The 18,117-nt window shown below is 46.5% G+C and overlaps 1 protein-coding gene across 1 annotated transcript in view; it reads right to left on the bottom strand.

Moving 5' to 3' along the window:
* VPS8 (VPS8 subunit of CORVET complex) overlaps positions 1-18,117 on the bottom strand; it is a 2,052,516-nt gene that overhangs the window by 1,910,587 nt on the left and 123,812 nt on the right. Inside the window, exon 4 of the mRNA XM_078680452.1 lies at positions 13,003-13,096. Within this exon, the coding sequence (XP_078536578.1) occupies positions 13,003-13,096 (94 nt within the window). The remainder of the gene's footprint in view (positions 1-13,002; positions 13,097-18,117) is intronic.

The raw sequence follows: 18,117 nt of genomic DNA, 5'->3' as shown, positions 1-18,117 counted from the left end.
AAAAAAGTTACTTCCATATTCAAAACACTTGGCTACTTTCATAATACTGGACGGTAAGTTTAGATGCTATTTGGGCTGGTATCATAAGTGTAGCATTTTCGAATGGTAATTAATAATTTGTTCAGGGATGTAGCATGTGTTTTATAGTTTCTGGATGACATCTTGAATGTGGGGGAAAGGTCGGAGGGGGACTCAGCGGGCAGGGTGGATAACAGAGGGGAGGGGTGCGCGGCGGACACCAACACTGGCACGCAGACTGGGGCCCGCCATGGGAGCGCGGCGAGGGTGCAATCGGAATAGAAAGACATATGCGTACGATACGGGGGTGGGGAGAGACGTAAGACTGAATAAAGGGATGAGCACTTTTTCTCACAAGAGGGAGGGGGAGGCGGGCCTCGGGGATGGGAATGAGGGGATGTTATGTACCGAATTCTAACAATGATGCCGTATCTTGATGTTATTGTTTTCTTGCAAATGTTACGATTGCAACTGAGTTACACATGTAAGATTTGTCTCTCCATGTAGCAATAGGACGCAACGACTCATATAAACTGTGGACATGTCGAGGCCTCTGAGACTTAGTCACTTGCCATATGGATGAAACCGCTTTAGCGCCACAATAGCACATCGCACCGACAGCTCACTGATAACTGGACACTGCTGATGAACTATTTTGATGTATATGGTGCACGCTGTGAGAAGTTGAAAATTGAAAATGCCAATAAAAAGAGTTGACAAAAAAAATTTGAATGTGGGGGAAAGGTTTGTATGACCTTGACACTAGGTTGATAAGGTTGATGGCTATGTTAAGGGGCAATGGACTAACTGTTAAATCAGTCCTACATATGTTTTAAGGAACCTGTTTTTTTATTGCTGTTTGGACAAAATATTGATTTTTTTTCCTATCGGGAGATGGATTATTATGATGGAGAAATATCTTTTTTAGGTTATATTCAAAATATTGTTGTAAATATCATTTTCAATAATATCATATTAAATATTGTTTAATTATTTTAATGTGTTTTAGTTTATATATTAATTTGATGTTATTATTGTTTGTATAATTGCTATTAATTTGTTTAAATATAGTTTGTAATTTTAAGTGATTTAGATGTTTTAATATTTTTGCTAATAGTAAATTATAGTGTTGTAGTGGATTGTTGGGTTCGGAGGGGGATAGTGTGGGCAGTTAATTTAGTAATAATTATTGATAAATAATTTTTAAGTAGGTAAGTGATTGATAATTATGTATATTATCTAATACTGCTTTATTTTAGGTGTGAGTGGTAGGTATGTAGGGGTATAGGGTGGGAAGCAAAATTATGATTAGGTATTCATTTTTTATTAATGTTTTAAGTGATTAAATTGATTTAATTGATTAATAAGTATGTATAGGGTGTAATAATTATATATTTAAGTTATATTTCATGAGTGGGCTGCTGGGTTTGTGGGACGTGTATTAAGTAATAATTGACAATTTTGAATTGTTAATTATTCATTTGAATATTAATTATGTAAAATGTTGTTATACTTATTGTAATTACAATTTTTATTTTATGTGTGGGCTGATAGGTTTGCAAGGGTATAGGGTGGGAAATTAATTCATAATTATATATTTATTAAATTGTATATGAATTATGTAATTCATTTTTTAAACATATGTTAGGTTAATTAATATTGTTTATATTCATAGTTTTATATTGTTTTCAATAAATTAATAAGGTTATTTAAATATGTAGTGTGTTTGAAGTGAAGTACTTTCCCTATTGTTGCTCAGACTAGAGTGGGAATAGTAAATTGATTCACTCCGAAGTCCAAAGCTTTCCCTACTCTTGCACAGACTGAAGCGGGAATAGTAAATTTTACCCCTTCAAAGACCAACGCATTCCCTACTGTCGCACCAACTGGAGTGGGAATAGTAAAATTAACCCCTCCGAATCCTATGCTTTTCCTACTGTTACATATAGTGAAATTGGAATAGAAAATGTAATCCCTCCCAAGTACAACACTTTCCCTCCTCTTGCATAAGCTGGACTAGGAATAGTAAAAGTAACCCCTTTAAAGTCCAAATCTTTCCCTGTTGTTGCACAGAGTAGAGTGAGAATAGTAAATGTTCCCCTCTTAAAATTCAACACTTTCCCAACTGTTGCAGAGAGACTGAAGTGAGAATAGTAAATCTTACCCCTCCGAAGTCCAATGTTTTTCCTACTGTTCCATGAACATTATTTTCATAGTAATAAATGTTAAATATAATGTAAAAAGTTTTTTATTAATTAGGTTACACTATATTTTTTTATATAAACAGAAACCCACATATGTGTGTGTGTGTTTGTGTGTGTATATATATATATATATATATATATATATATATATATATATATATATATATGCTACAATGTAGTCCTCCAAGTCGACGCTTGCGCTCCATTGCGTGTTTTCCGGCAGGACCACGCCGGTTTCAATTTCACCAAATACAACTCTACTGCCTCGCGACAGTAGCAATTGTTAATAAAGACGTGCTCTCTCGTGTGTGCTGAAGTTTAAGGCGGCTTTATTTTAAAACGCTGCCATACCCAACGCGTTTCACCTTTCCTGAAGGCTTGATCACGGGATATCGCAGCATTGAAACGGACATCTTCCTATTTTCAATGTGATGCATTGCGGTTAGTGTAGTTGAATATTGATATGCTTACATACATGTAAGTCTCCTATTGTGACAAAGTTTAAAGGTGCTCGTGTTTCAACAGTGCTCATTTTAAAATTACTTAAATACATTATTTCCAATGCTTAAATTCCATATTGTATGACTCAGTGCATTCAATTCATGCTCTCTAGTAAGCTGTCGTAATTATTATTCACGATTCACAACTTGGCGAGGTCTCGGCTGGTTAGTTGCTGTTATTTATGTTTCACCTTTTCTCTTCTATACTTCCACTTCATTTCGTTTTTCTCTCTGGTGAGTTTTTTCTCAGTCCTGTGTATCTGTAGTTTTTTTCTCTCTGGTGAGTTTTTTCTCTCTGTCAGTCCTGTGATTCTGTAGTTTTTTTTAGATACCTTGAAATCTTCTCCTTTCTCTTTGTCTTTATAGGTGTACATAAAGTTCCTCATTTTGGTTTAACCCTCTGGGGTCAAGTGTTCAGAATGTCACAATGTGGAGTGATTCCTTTTGTCTGAGGGTTCCTATTCGCTCTCCGCCTCTCTCAGATTGGGGGACTTGCTCCAAAGCACATAATCTTAATGACTCCCATTTTCCATCAAGATGTATTTCCATGTGCTTCGCAATGGCATTTGACCGATTTTTATGTGTCGTTGCCAGAGTGTGTTCCAGTATCCTCTTTTTCACCTTGAAGATCGTGCTCCCTATATAGCGCTTTTTACATGGACATTCTACCAAGTAATTGGGTGCTTTTGCACGTTAAGTGCTGTCTGATTTTCCATTTTATGCCTCGGTCAGTTTCCACTGATTTTGTTGGGACAGCAATTTTACATACTTTACATTGTTTGCAGGGCCAGAATCCTTCTCTTTGAAGCCAGGTCTTGACGGGTGATTCCTGAAAGTGGATGTGGACAATTTTGTCACCTATGTTGCTTGCTTGTCGGTATGTTATATTTGGGTGATCACCAATGATTTTTGATAAGGTCAGATCCAGCTTCAGAATTCCCCAGTGTTTTTTGATTACTCCTGTTAATTTTTTATTTTCTGCACTGTGTGTTGTTATCAATCTTATTGTTGTTTGCTCCGTTTCTTTTGTTTTGGGGGGTTTCTGCAAGATGTCCTTCCGATTTTGAGTTACCACTTTTTTCAAACTTTTCTCAATTACCTTTTTCAGATATTTACGATTATGAAATCTGATTCCAGCTTGTTGACTGTGCTTTGAAAATTCCGTGTCCTCGAAGCAGTTCCTACGGAGTCTCAAAAACACCCCGTATGGGATGCTCCACTTAAGGGAATCGCTATGAAAGCTTTCTACATGCAGGGTTGCATTTGTCTCGGTTTTCGTGATGATGTCGTCGGAGAACTTAGACGCCGCCTCAGCGTGCTGACGTCAGTTCTTAGACACAGCTTTTCCACGCCAGAAGCGCTGAGCCATGTTAAAAACCAACACTGGTGCCATTGAAACTAGGGCCCTGAAAGGGGATGACCTTAACCCTAGATATCGGGTCGCAGAACGGGGAGGATGGGTGGGTCGGTAAGGAATCTATCACTAACTAATGTCTCTTACAGATATATCGTTACACAAGTAGTAACTTGTGCATCTGAAAGAGACACGTTAGTGATAGATTCCTTACCTTAGAATAGATACCCCAGCAATACCAACCCCGGTGGTGGGTCTGCGAACCAATAATCACACCAGAAAGTCCTGGAGGACAGAACGGCCAAAGAAGCCATCCCTCCGGACTTGGCTGTCGAGGCAGGAGTGTCTTGCAAACGTGTGCAGCGATGACCACGTAGCTGCCTGACAGATGTCTTGTAAGGGCACTCCCCGGCCCAGGGCAGTTGTAGTCGCCGTGGCTCGGGTGGAATGAGCCCGCAATCCAACAGGGGGCTCCTTTTTAGCCAAGGAGTAACAAGCCTGGATACACAAGATGATCCACCGGGAGATGGCCGTCTTGTGCACTGCTTTCCCCTTCTTAGCGCCCACGTAACCAACAAAGAGTTGGTCATCCACCCGGGAACTGGCGTGTGCGATCCAAATAGAACGAGAGCGCACGTTTTGGGTCCAGACGGTGGAGCGGCTCTTTCTCTTTAGAGGGATGCGGTGGCGGAAAGAAGGTTGACAAGGTGATAGACTGCCCGATGTGGACGGCCGTGACAACCTTGGGCAGGAAAGATGGCTTAGTACGCAACACAACCTTGTCCGGATGGACAGAAAGGAAAGGAGGAGTACAAGAAAGGGCCTGGAGCTCACTCACTCTCCTGGCAGAGGTGATGGCAACCAGGAAAACAGTCTTCAAAGTAAGAAGACGGAGAGGACAGTTGTGAATTGGCTCAAAGGGAGCGCTCATCAGAAACGTAAGAACAAGGTTCAAGTCCCACTGAGGCATCACAAACGGAACAGGAGGAAACATGTGTGTGATGCCCTTAAGAAAGCGATTTACAATAGGGGACTTGAACAAAGAAGGTTGATCAGGCAGCCTTAGAAAGGCTGAAAGGGCAGAAAGGTAGCCCTTGATAGTGCCCAGAGCAGAGCCCTGCTGGGCAAGAGAAAGAAGGAAGAGAAGAACCTCAAAGAGAGGGGCACAAGAGGATCCACAGCCTTTGCTGTGCACCATGCCACAAATCTGTTCCACCTGCAGGTGTATACCGACTTTGTGGAGGGACGCCTGGCTGCCAGAATGACGTTACAGACTTCAGGAGGCAAGTCAAATGGCCTCAACTGTCTCCAAGTATGGAGGTGGAGACTGGACAGGTTCGGGTGGAGGACCGTCCCTGCTGCTGCGACAGAAGGTCCTCCTGAAGAGGCAGACGAACCGGGGGATCGACTGACATACTGAGTAGCTCTGGATACCAGTACCTTCGTGCCCAGTCCGGAGCCACAAGGATGACTTGTGCCCGGTCGCGCTTGATCTTCTTCAGCACTCTGGGCAGAAGTGGTATAGGCGGAAAGGCGTACAATAGACCGCAACTCCACTCGCGAAGAAAAGGGTCTCCGAGCGAGTGCCGCCTTGGAAATTCCAACGCGCAGAACTGATGACATTGCCCGTTCTCTTCGGTGGCGAATAGATCTAACCAAGGCTCTCCCCATTGCTGAAAGAGGCCTTGCGCCACGTCCGAGTTCAGACGCCATTCGTGATCCATCATGCATCAACGGCTGAGCTCGTCCACCCTGGCGTTCAGAGAACCTGCCAGGTGTTGAGCCACCAGGGTCACGCCCTGGCGTTCCAGCCACTGCCAGAGGCGCAGAGCCTCCTGGCAAAGGGTCCACGACCCCACCCCGCCCTGTTTGTTGCAGTACCACATGGCGGTGGTGTTGTCCGTGAACACCTGCACTACACTCCCCCGGACAGTGGGGAGGAATGCTTTCAGTGCTAGACGAATCGCCCGCAACTCCAAAAGGTTGATGTGGAGCCGGGCCTCCGCCGGAGACCAGAGGCCTCTGATCTCCGCCTCTCCCATGTGGCCTCCCCAGCCCTGGAGGGATGCATCCGTCACGACTACATGCTCCGGTTGGGGAAGGGAGAGGGATCTGCCGCTGACCCAATCGCAGTCCGTGAGCCACCACTGCAGCTGTCTCGCAGTGCCCTCCGAGATCAGGACGTGGTCGGACAGGTTGCCCTGCTGCTGGGCCCACTGAAACTTCAGGTCCCACTGCAGAGCCCGCATCCGCTACCTGGCGTGATGCACCAGTAGGATGCAGGAGGCCATCAGCCCCAGAAGCCGCAGCGTCAACCTGACCGAGACCCGGGATAAAGGCTGAGAGAGTGGAATCAGAGCCTGAATATCCCAGACCCGCTGTTTGGGAGGATAAACCCGAAACTGCGCAGAGTCCAGAACCGCTCCGATGAAGAGGAGCTTCTGAAAAGGGCACAGGTGTGACTTCGGCACATTGAGGGAGAACCCCAGCTGGTGCAGGAGGTCTGCCGTTCTCTGGAGGTGGCTGACGACTGTTTAGGGCGAGCCCGCCTTCAACAACCAGTCGTCGAGGTAGGGGGAAGACAAATCCCTAACCTGCGCAGATGAGCTCTGACCACCGCCATCACCTTTGTGAACACCCGTGGGGCGCTGGTAAGGCCGAAGGGGAGCACGGTAAACTGAAAGTGCTCGTGGCCAACCGTGCACCGCAGGTAGCGCCGATGTGCCGGCAGAACGGGGACGTGGAAATAAGCGGCCTGCAAGTCCAACGCTACCATCCAGTCTCCTGGGTCCAGGGCAGCTAAGACCTGAGCCAGTGTCAGCATTTTGAACTTCTCCTTCCGGAGAAAGCCGTTGACATTCCTTAGGTCCAAGATAAGGCGTAGGCCCCCTTTGCCCTTCTTGGGTACCAGAAAGTAGTGGGAGTAGCAACCACACCCTACTTCTGGCCCAGAAACGTGCTCGATGGACCCCTTGGCCAAGAGGGCCGTAACTTCCTCCTGCAGAAGCCGCAAATGATCCTCCGATACTCGGTGGTACTGCGGTTGCATGGCTGGAGGAGTCGCCTCGAAGGGGAGGGAGTAGCCCCTTCGGACGATTTGCAGCACCCACCTGTCCGACGTGACAGAGCGCCAGTGGAGGAGGTGATGGCGAACCCTGCCCCCACTGGCGTCACATGGGCCTGAAAGCACGGACTAGGAGGGTTTTGAGGCGGATGCTGCGGGGGAAGGTGTGGACTGACCTCGCCGTTGTCCCCGACCGCCGCCACGGCGGTTTCCACGGCCGCCACCACGTTGGGTATTACCCTGCGGAGCGTGGCTGACAGCATGTGTGGGTACACCCCTTCCGTGGCCACGAAAGGAGTGAAAGGCAGCCGATTGCTGGCGCAGGGCCGAGAGGCCCAAGGACTTGGCCGTAGCCCTGAAGTCTTTAAAGAGCTCAAGCGCATGGTCTGCCTTGTCGCCAAAAAGGCGACGGCCATCAAACGGCATGTCCATGAGTGTATTCTGGACATCAGCCGAAAAGTTGGCGGACCTCAACCAGGCGTGGCGACTAATCGCCACCGTCGTTGCCATTGCTCTGCCCAGAGAGTCGGTGGTATCCAGTCCACACCGGATCGAATAACGTGCCGCATCTCGGCCTTCCACAAGGGCTTGGCCGAGTTTAGCCCGTACCTCCAACGGGCATTCTGGCAGCACGTCCGCGACCGTGTCCCACAGAGAGTGGGTGTAACGGCCCAAGAGGCACGCGGTGTTGGAAGACCGCAGTCCCAGACTCAGGGAGGAGAATACCTTCTTGCCGTATTGCTCGTACCTCTTGGATTCCCTGTCAGGCGGCGCCGACGGGAATGCGGTCTGGGAATTTGAGGCCTGGATCACCAGGCTCTCAGGGGTGGGGTGGGTGGACAGGAAACAAGGGTCGCCCGGGGCCGGGCGGTGGCGTCTGGCCACGTTCCTATCTACAGGCGAACCTGTAGCGGGCTTGGACCAAGTGCCCAAAAGAACGTCGGTCAAGGCCTCGTTAAACTGCAGCAGAGGCTCGGCTGAGCATGACTGCGGCTTAAGGACCTCAGTGAGGAGGTTAGTCCTCATGGCCGCGATGGGGAGCTCAAGGCCCTCATCAACACCACACTATAGGTTGCCCCCTCCTCCGTAGCCACGGTAGGAGGTGAGACAAAGCCAGTGTCCGGCGAAGTGTCCAGACCACTGGCATCCCCCAGGTCACCTGTCCAGTCCTCCTGGGACTGACGCTCACGGGTCAGAGGGTCCTCAGACCCCTCCCAATACTCCTTATCACCCATCTCCTGGTACTCAGGGTTAGAAAATGATGGGGCCGGTTCATGGAAAGTAAACTCTCCGAACGGCGTCTGAAGCGGCGCCGGAACCGGGTCGAGGGAGGCATCGGGGACGGCGCCGCCGGGGGTGACACCTGAGGGGTCGGCGCCGGGGAGGTCGTTAAGTCCACCGGCGGCGACCCGGATCTGGAACCGGATCCAGCGGGGCCCGAAGGCGCCGGGCCCGAAGGCGCCGGCGGCGTCTGAGCTGAAGCACCTGACGGCGTCGGGACCGAAGCCCCGACCCGCTAGGCCCCCCAGACGGGTCCGCTGGGCCCGAAGGCGCCACGGAGCCCGTCGGAGGAGAGAGGGACCTCATGGCCATGAGGAACCGCTCGATCTCCTCCGGCGCCGCGTTAGGCCCAGGGACCGGAGGGTATGAAGCCGGACGCGGCGCCTGCGACTCAGACGGAGCCGCGTGGGCGGTGTCACCAGAACCCCCCGGCTGCGTCGCGCGAGCGTCAGGGGTAGTCGGAAGAGCGATGACTTCTTGTGCTTACCTGACGACTTCGACCCGCAGGAGTGATGTCGACTCCCGGAGCTCCGATGGCTCCTCTCCCGCGACCGGTCCCTCGACCTCCGTCCGGACCGGGACCGTTCTCGGCGCGGGCCCGACTGCCGGAGTTAGAGCCGCTTACGGGACCGCTCCCGCCTAGCTTTCGAAGTCAGGGCCCGACAGTCGGAGCAGGTCTTGTCGTCGTGATCGACGCCGAGGCAGTGGAGACACCGACGGTGAGGACCGGTGACCGACATCAGTCGGTCGCAATTCTCACAGGGCTTGAAACCTGGCATCCCTACTGGCACCGTTCGGAGTCGAAGACTTCGAAAAAGGATGATCAAAAGATCAAAAAAGTTTAGTCAAAAAGTGACTAAGGTACCACTTTTTCCGGATCTGCACTGCTGGCGCGGAAAAAAGAAGAACTGACGTCAGCACGCGGAGGCGGCGTCTAAGTACCCCGACGAAGTCATCACGGCACCGACGACGGACGCGGAGCGGCAGACGACGCCTACCGACGCGCAAGGGTACTGCTACGCAAAACATTTCCGGATCCAGTCTGACGCCTGGGGATATTCTAAGGTAAGGAATCTATAACTAACGCGTCTCTTTCAGATTTCCACATACTTTTGCAGGGTTATGAGTTCCCATCACTTGTTGATTTCTTTCTTTGACAGCCTTTCCCAATACCTGAGTTTGTCTCTACTGTTGCCCCCTGTGGTTATTTCTCCCCTTTCTATTCTTGATGTGCTTGTTGTTGTGAATAAATTGTTTTCAATTTTCTACAAATGAGCTTCGCCTGTTCCACACACGAGTCCCGTTCCCTTGACTCCGTAGTTAGTAATAACACTCTGCTTATCAAAGGTTTCGTGCAAGTGTTTGCATTTAATTCCTTTAAACTTTCCGTTTTATTTTTGACTAGCAGATGGCATTCAGTGTTGCATTGTGACTGAATTATTCAAGGGAAACCAAATTTGTACAGTCCGATATTGTATGGGGCCTTTTAAATTGCTACTGTTGCGAGGCAGCAGAGTTGTATTTGGTGGAATATATATATAAATGTAAATATACACACACACACACACACATACACACATATATATATATATATATATATATATATATATATATATATATATATATAGACCCATGTGTGTTTGTGTATCTATGTAATTATATATTTATTTGTAGTATTAAACATTACTGGAATTTATTTATTTTTAAACATATTTTTTGAGTTTATAAAGGTTAATACAAAGTTTCCAAGCGATTATGGACACATTATAAAAATGTCACTGAATATCTCGAGGGGAAAGTTACAGTCCATATCTTACAGGGTAATGTAGGATCGTCATCAATGAACAACAACAACTGCGTCGAACAAATCTTAACTCTGCGCCCGATCACATACATTTTAACAATTCACGTCATATAAACATGGGTATAGTAATTGGTGTGTATTCTCAGTCTCTATACAATTGTTATGACCTCATGCATCAGTTTTTTTTTTGGTTTTGAAGAACTGGTTCTTGCTCCCACGGGCAGTGTACAACTTGGCCGGGTATAGAAGGGCGTAAGGAATGTTCAACCATTGAAGGTTAGGAATTCCCACCTTGCAGCCTTCACAGCTAGGATGAAGTCCAGGAAGGAGAGGGTATTTCCCGGATGTCTAACCTCCCCCATTTCAGTAGGTTTCCACAGGATCATGTCGCTATAGCTGTAATTTAACAGGCGAGCAATTATTGGGCGTGCTGGGGCACCAGGTGGTGGTCTTAGTCTCAGCTACAGTTCTGTACCAAAGAGCTTGCGAAGCAAGGATACCAATGAGTCCTCCATCTTAGAGATCGCCTTGGATTCGGGAATATCAGTGATGCGAAGATTATTCCTTCTGGAACAGGTTTCTAAATCTTAGTTCTTTGCAGTTTATCAATTTTTAGCAAGCGTTGTCGATTGCCTGTCAGCGTATCTTTAGTGTCTGATATTCTAGTCCCCAGTTGCGTAAGCCGGGTGTCGTGTGAGTCAACACGCTGTTTAACTTAATCTAGCTGGGCAGTGAGGCGGGCTAATTTTGAGTGTATAGTCTTTAAGCTGGATTTGACCTCCAATAAGAGAGACAGATATCATTGTATCGCCCGCTTTTATCTTTGGTCTGAGTGGACTGTTTTTCCGCCTCTTGTGGCAGTTCTCCATGGCATCCAGTACACATACTTTCAAATGATATCTTTGACTGCTTTGTGTCCATTTGCCCCATGTTTGACAAGCGTTAAAGTGTGGTGCCTCGTAGGCGCCAGGAGGCGTTATGCAGCTGTGTTTCGGAGATGGTGCAGGTGTACCAATGGACCAGTAGCTTGCATACTAACAGCCCAGTAGGCTCACTGCCACCTCATAGGCCGCCATAGGCGTGTCATCATTCCGGCGGCAGTGGTGGTCTCACGGTATCAGGCAGGCACCCCGCGTCACTGTCTACAATTTAGTTTGATGACGGAGTATTGTGGCCTTCAGGCAGGTCGCTGCAATGTACTGGGCAGGATGGAGCCACGCCGCTCAGGATCTAGTCTAGGCGCTCTCCAGGCCTCATCAACAGTGCTTGCAGCCACCTGCACTACGGGGTCTCCCGAGGAAGGCACCTTGCATTTACACCAACAGTCTTGGGTGGGGGCACCAGTGGGTGAGAGGCGGGAGCTGTGTGTGTTCAGAAGGAGCCTTCCGTGGGCCTGATAGCACCACCCCAGCCAATCCCCCCTCCTTAATTTATGACCTTGTAGTGGACGTGTGCCTCCCAATTTCAAATAGCGGGCTCCTGCAAGAGATTCGAGGTCTGTGCGGCCCGCGTGGGTTCCTCTCTGGTCGCCACGCCGGATTTGCCTCTCATCTCGCGCTTCGTCCAGTTGGCACAGGGTTTTTAGAGAGGTTTCACCCTCACAGCGGTGCGGGCCAGGCCAATCGCCACCCCATTAGGCCCACCAATGTCTACATGAATGCAGGGTTCAGATCAAAGTCACCTGCAATGCACCAATGGGTGACAGCTGGAGCCCAGCACTCCAGCTCCCAGAGGCAGATCGCGGTCTATGTTTGGGGCTTTGCGGGGAGCAGCCATGTTGCGAGGCGCGCCGCATTCAGCCTCGGTGGCGGCCTCCTCAGTTCGGCGCAGTGGGCGATCCTGGCTCTAGCTAGGCCCTTGTCGATTCTCCGGCTTAAATGGCTTTCAGCCGGAGCGTTCCAGGCTCAGTGCGCATCTCAGGATATAGGCAATTTACCCCCTCTCACAATATAGGTCAGGAGCCTGGTGTTACCCCAGGATTGTGGCGAATTAAGCACTCGACCGGTAGAGCCCCCTTAAGGTGCAGCCATCCAAAAAGCTCCATTTTTAATCTCATTTGTATGTATTCAGTTCACATTGTAAAAGTACCCGCATAAGTCATTCCACAGTGGCTCTGTCTCCTCAGTTGCTGTGTAATGCACTCTGCTTCCCAGTGGGGCTAGCTTCACACATAACTCCAATGACAACAAAAGGTAATGTGGCTGAACGAAATGGCGTGTTTGGCTTCCAAGATGTTTCATCACAAGAATAATTGGTCCTGGCCATATCCAGAAAAGATATTCCACCTATACAAAAAAGGGAAAGTTGAATGAAGACACCGAAGTATGGGGCATAAGGGTTGGGTTAAGCGGGGATCTGTGGCCTTTCTATTTAAGTATTGTTTCTAGATATAACCTAAACATTAGAAAGTAAGGAGTAATAATTGTCCAAAAATTTGTATTAATCTTTATTGTTTTTGTCACAAAAAATCCAATGTAATTACATTCTTGCAAACACTTAGCTCAACGACCCCTCTATTTCGTTGGCACGATTCATTCAAATCAGGAATAGGACACTTTGGAAGATCTGAGTACATATCAGTTATCTTGTAAACATTTTGTTACATCTTACTCTTACTTGTCCAGGGGGTGTGGGAGATGACCAGAGAGGACCACTAAATGATTTTCGCTCTCTAGTCCCAACTTTTTTTGCAGCTCAAAAATGTATGCACTTGTAAAAATACAAAGAAAAGAAGTTCATTTCCAAGGCCCAACACAATGCAAGTAAAGTTAACCTACCGCTGCAGACAGAATTTGGGCCGAGATTCCCTTAAGAAGAGAATGTCGCATCACTGATCCATGCCGAGAGAAAGAATCTTGAAGTTTTTTCTTCCTAAACAAGTTCAACAAATAAAAACACTGAAATCAATGATAGGAACAATTACTCAAGAGTAAAACAAGAGCAATGGTGTTTGTAAAATGTTTAAAAGAAATGATTCAGAAAGCAGTTTACAATGGTCGATTGATAAACTGTTTTAAACATGAATGGGCTTTCAACCATAACAATGTTTCAAAATAATTCAAAGTGTATTTAACACGTGATTTATATTCAATTTCATAATCCATTTGAAAGATGAATCTTGAACGGTTATTTAAGACCACAGCCAACATTTGTTTTGCGGCTTTAAACCTGCTTCTTCAGGCCTTCAAAATAGACATAGATCTTTTAGAGTCGCTAGAAATTCATGTCATGTCACATTCCTACAGTCATACTATGTCTGAGCTTACATATACTATTGACATTCCATTATGATTTCCATTCACAGATGAGGGGAAAATTGGCAGGAAGAAATACAAAATATTACTAGTGGGTGCCCTAATCCATTGTATCCTCTTGAAGTTGACAAGTCCCCTTGGGTCTTCAGAAGTTCCCCGTCCCCCCAAAAAAACACGTTCTTACCTCCTAAGTAAAAAGAGTCTCATCAATCATTTGATCTCGAAGGCAGGTGTTGTGCATTCATTCATTTGTTACATTAAGACCTCCAGTATCCAGAATGAGGTTCAAGATTAATATTGCAAATTGTTTATGACATTTACTTGTGAAACATACATTGTTTGAATTATTTCGAAACATTGTTTTTCTCTTTGTGTTCACATTTCCCAGTATGATAGTTCAAATGAAAATATAGGGCAATAATAAATGTGTTCAATTTAGCATGCCATTTCTATAGTGATATTTTCCATGCTTTACATTGGACTTGAATTATTCTCAAAACGCGCAGTAATTACATCTTTAACCCATATAAAATGTATGTTTTTGTTAACTCAGATGTCACTGCTGCTTTGATTTTTTAAATTGATTATTAATACTTATTGTGTTATTTGAGGAATAATGTCAAATTATGTAAAAAAATAAATAGGAGGAGTATGCAGTATTCAAGAAGGCAGTCCAGATTTTATGGGCGGCCAGAACGGTCTTGAATCTTGTCCTTTTAAAGTAAGAAGAATCGGTGCAACTAAGAAAGGAATTTTCTGCATCGATCCCAAGGACGGTTGTGTACACCTCTATAGAGTTTAATGTAATTTTAGGGTCCAGTCCTCCACCTCCTACAAGGCCCTGCATATACTGCAGAACCGCTGCCCAATAATAAAATCTAAAGTCTGGGGCCCCCCAACCTCCTCTAGCCCTGGAAAGAGTGATAAACCTATAAGCCCTTCTTGTTTTCCCATGTGCCCAAATAAATCTATTCAAAACAAACTCTAATTTATTCAACCATTTTGCCTCAAAAAATAAAGGTATTGCCCTAAAAAAATATAAAACTTCGGTAAGATTATCATTTTAATTACATTTGTTTTTTTTTTTTTTTTTTTTTTTTAAAGCTTACTTTGGACATTAGGGGTATCATATTTTGTTCTACTACTACATCTAGATCTGCGGAAATCTCAACCCCTAGGTAAACTGCAGAGTTAACTACCTGGGGATCGTCGCACACAGTGTAAGAGTTTTTAACTATCTGGGTCTTACCCCTATTTAATCTATAGCCTGAGACCTCTCCAAACCAGTGAGCTTCCAATTCCACCTCGCCTATGGCTAGGGCAGGATTGGGCGTGACAATTGTCACATCATCTGCGTATGCAAATGTTTTAAACTGCTTGCCATTAATACTTACGGGTGGAATGTTTATATTGGCTTCCAATCTACGGAGTAAGGGGTCCAAGTATAACGCAAACAACAGTGGTGATGCTGGGCACCCCTGCATGGTCCCCCTGTTAATCTGCACCAAAGCAGTGTGTCCCCTGTTGACCCTGATTCGGGCTGACGGCTCCCTGTACAGTGCTTGAACCGCTTGAACATATCTTTCACCTAGGCCATACCGTCTCAGTACTGCCCAAAGGTATTTCCAGGAGACCCTGTCGAACGCCTTTTCGGCATCTAAGAGTAAAGCTGCGACAGGATCTCCTGTGGCGTCGAACAGAGTAATTACCTACCTAATATGCTGCGTAGTACCCTTCCCTGGGATAAACCCATGCTGTGTATGGCTAACCATGCCCTCGGTTACTTGTGCCAATCTATTTGCCAACATTTTTGAGTAAACTTTTGCGCCCGAGTTCATTAAGGTGATAGGTCTATATGATCCTGGAGCAGTAGGTGTCTTACCCTTTTTTAAAATAACTATAACATCGCCCGCCCCCCCCCCCCCCATGACTTTGGAATTGAGTTTCCCTGCTGGGCCTGTAGTAGCACATTTAGCATCTCCGCGGCGATCACCCCTTGAAACACCTTATAAAATTCAACGGGGATCTGGTCCGGACCTGCTGCTTTTCCTGAGGGGAGATCCCCAACTGCTGAGTTTAACTCCTCCAGTTTAATAGAGGATTCTAGGGCTACTTTCTCAGTATCCGGGAGATTCGACAAACTTGGATCTAGGCTATAATTAAGATATTCATTTATATCTATCCCCCCCCATCATCATTTTCAAGTTTATAGAGATCTGTATAAAATTGCCTGAAGACCTCCCTTATGCCCTCCGGATCCATTACCATATTACCTTGGCTATCCAAAATCTCCTTAATTTCCCCTGATGCTACTTGCTGCCTGGTTCGGATGGCCAAGATATGTCCCACTCTCTCGCTCAGCTCGAATGACTGTTCCTTCTTTGTTAGATACTTGGCTACCGTATTGCTGGCAATGCCTTCTATCGCTTCCGCTTTTAAAAGAATAATTTTAAGTAAAAGCTGTTCCAGGGGCAGACTTCGCTGAAATAACAGGTTTAGTTCCTCCTCTGCTTTAACTAATGTTCTGACTATTCCCTCCACTCTGGCTCTCTCGGACTTCTGTTTATGCATTGTGTAGCTCAGTGTCTCCCCTCGGACTCCGGCCTTAAATGCATCCCAGATAATCCCGGAGGCAGCGCTCTATTAAATTCCCAAAGTTCCTTTATCCACTTATTCATATGTTTGATGTAACTAATGTCTTTAAGTAAAGCTCTTTCAAAGGTCCAGGTATTTTCCTTAACTATTGCCCCCATCGATTTAACCGTTATAACCAAGGCATTATGATCCGATATTATTTGGGGATTATTCGGGGATACTTTTCAATTTGGGATCTTGCTACTATGGAATTAGATATTAAAAAGTAGTCCAGTCTGACCAGGTTTTGTGAGGTGATGAGTAAAATGTACTACCATCCAGGTGCGGATACATCCTTGCCCATAAATCTGACAGCGAATTATGTTGTGCCATGGCTGATATAGTCCGATACGTCCTCTTCTTTCTACCGGTGTATCCTTGTCCCAATTGTAGTTCAGAGTCTGAAGGCATATTAATGTTAAAATCCCCACAACATATAAATGGCTCGGGCCATTGGGCTAATTCTACATCAAGATGTTCAAATATCTCAGGATCATCCTCAGTGGAACCATATATCGAAACCATTGTAAACTGCTCACCTTTGTACATTATTTCAGCTATGACCCACCTACCCCAGTGATCCTCTTCCTTCATCATCACTAAGCTAACACTCCCTTTGCCCAGTATAGCCACTCCCCTTGTCTTGGACCCCTGCTTAGTATGAGCTAATAGTGTGAATCCTAGCTGCTTTAAGAGGAATCCCCTTCCCCCCTCTACATGCGTCTCCTGTAAACAGACAATGTCCAATCTCATCGTCTTTAGCAGTGCGGACACCCTAACCCGCAAACATTAATTGAAGCAATTCGGCAAACCATTAAAATACAACAAACGGTTGTGCTAGCTTTCTTACAAATTTTGTAATTAAACAAAGTGAAAGAGTGCTGTGTGTGCTGTGTGGGCCCCCTGTTCCCCCCCCCCACCCCTGACCCCCCTCCCTTTACTGGCAAATAGGTCCGTGGGACCTATGTGTGTCCGCTTATGATCTGCAGCTGTCGCATCCTCCCCCCGCTCCCTCAACCCCATCTACTGCTTTCTCCCGCTCCTGTAGCCCATGCCCCCATACTCTCATTTGGATGACCTACCCTAGTGTATTGCCTCATAGATCCATACCCCAATCCAACTGTGCCATGTTCCCCTTATCGCCTCTCCTGTTTACCACTGCGTAATTCCTCCATATACTCTTTTGCACTTATTTCTGAGAAGAACATTTTCACCTGCCCTCTAGTAACCACCTTCAGCTTGGAAGGATACAGCAGGTAAGCCTCTGAGCCCAGTGCCTGTATTGGTGCTATAAGCTGTCTCAGCCTCCATCTTCTTTCAACCATAACATGACAAAAATCAGGTCTGGCAAAAAAATGTGATATTATTAACTGAACGCTTGGCCTCTGGTTTGGCTTTATCCAGGATTTCCTGCCTCAGGAGACAGTTACCTACATAGATCAGAATGGCCCTTGGCCTATTATTCCTGCCGGCACCTTGCCCTCTCTTATTTACCAACGGGAACCTGTGCGCCCTTTGGATCTCTCTCTCCCACTGCCAAGATGTTAGTTCTGGGAATGCTCCCTTCAGTAAATTTACAACAAATAGTCTGATATCTTGTCCCTCGAGCCCCTCCTCAATCCCCAGCAGTCTTATATTGTTCCTTCGCTGCCGATTTTCATAGTCCTCCAGTTTCCATTGAATGTCCACAGCCATATTCTGGTGTTCCTGCTTAAAAGATTGAAGGCTGTTAAGATCGTCTTCCAATTTCCCTGTTCTTTCTTCAACTTGGGTTACTCTCACCGCAACTTCTTCGTATAGCTTGTTCATTTTCCGTAGGGAGCTCTGAATTTTCTTTGTCCCTTGCCTAGCCCTGCGGCTCTCAACCCTTGCTTCACTTTGCATTGTTTTTAGAGTACTAAAGAGTAAGTCTAGTGAAGCTGGGTGAGGAGGGGTCTGTTTTTCAGATAATGACTAAGGGCTGGCGTGTTCTTGGTGGACAAAGATGTAGCTGAATAGTGCCAT

The sequence above is a fragment of the Lissotriton helveticus genome, chromosome 3_1, assembly GCF_964261635.1.
Source record: "Lissotriton helveticus chromosome 3_1, aLisHel1.1, whole genome shotgun sequence".
Classification (NCBI taxonomy): domain Eukaryota; kingdom Metazoa; phylum Chordata; class Amphibia; order Caudata; family Salamandridae; genus Lissotriton; species Lissotriton helveticus.
Note: the sequence above shows the minus strand (reverse complement) of the source record. Positions and strands in the feature narration are given on the sequence as shown.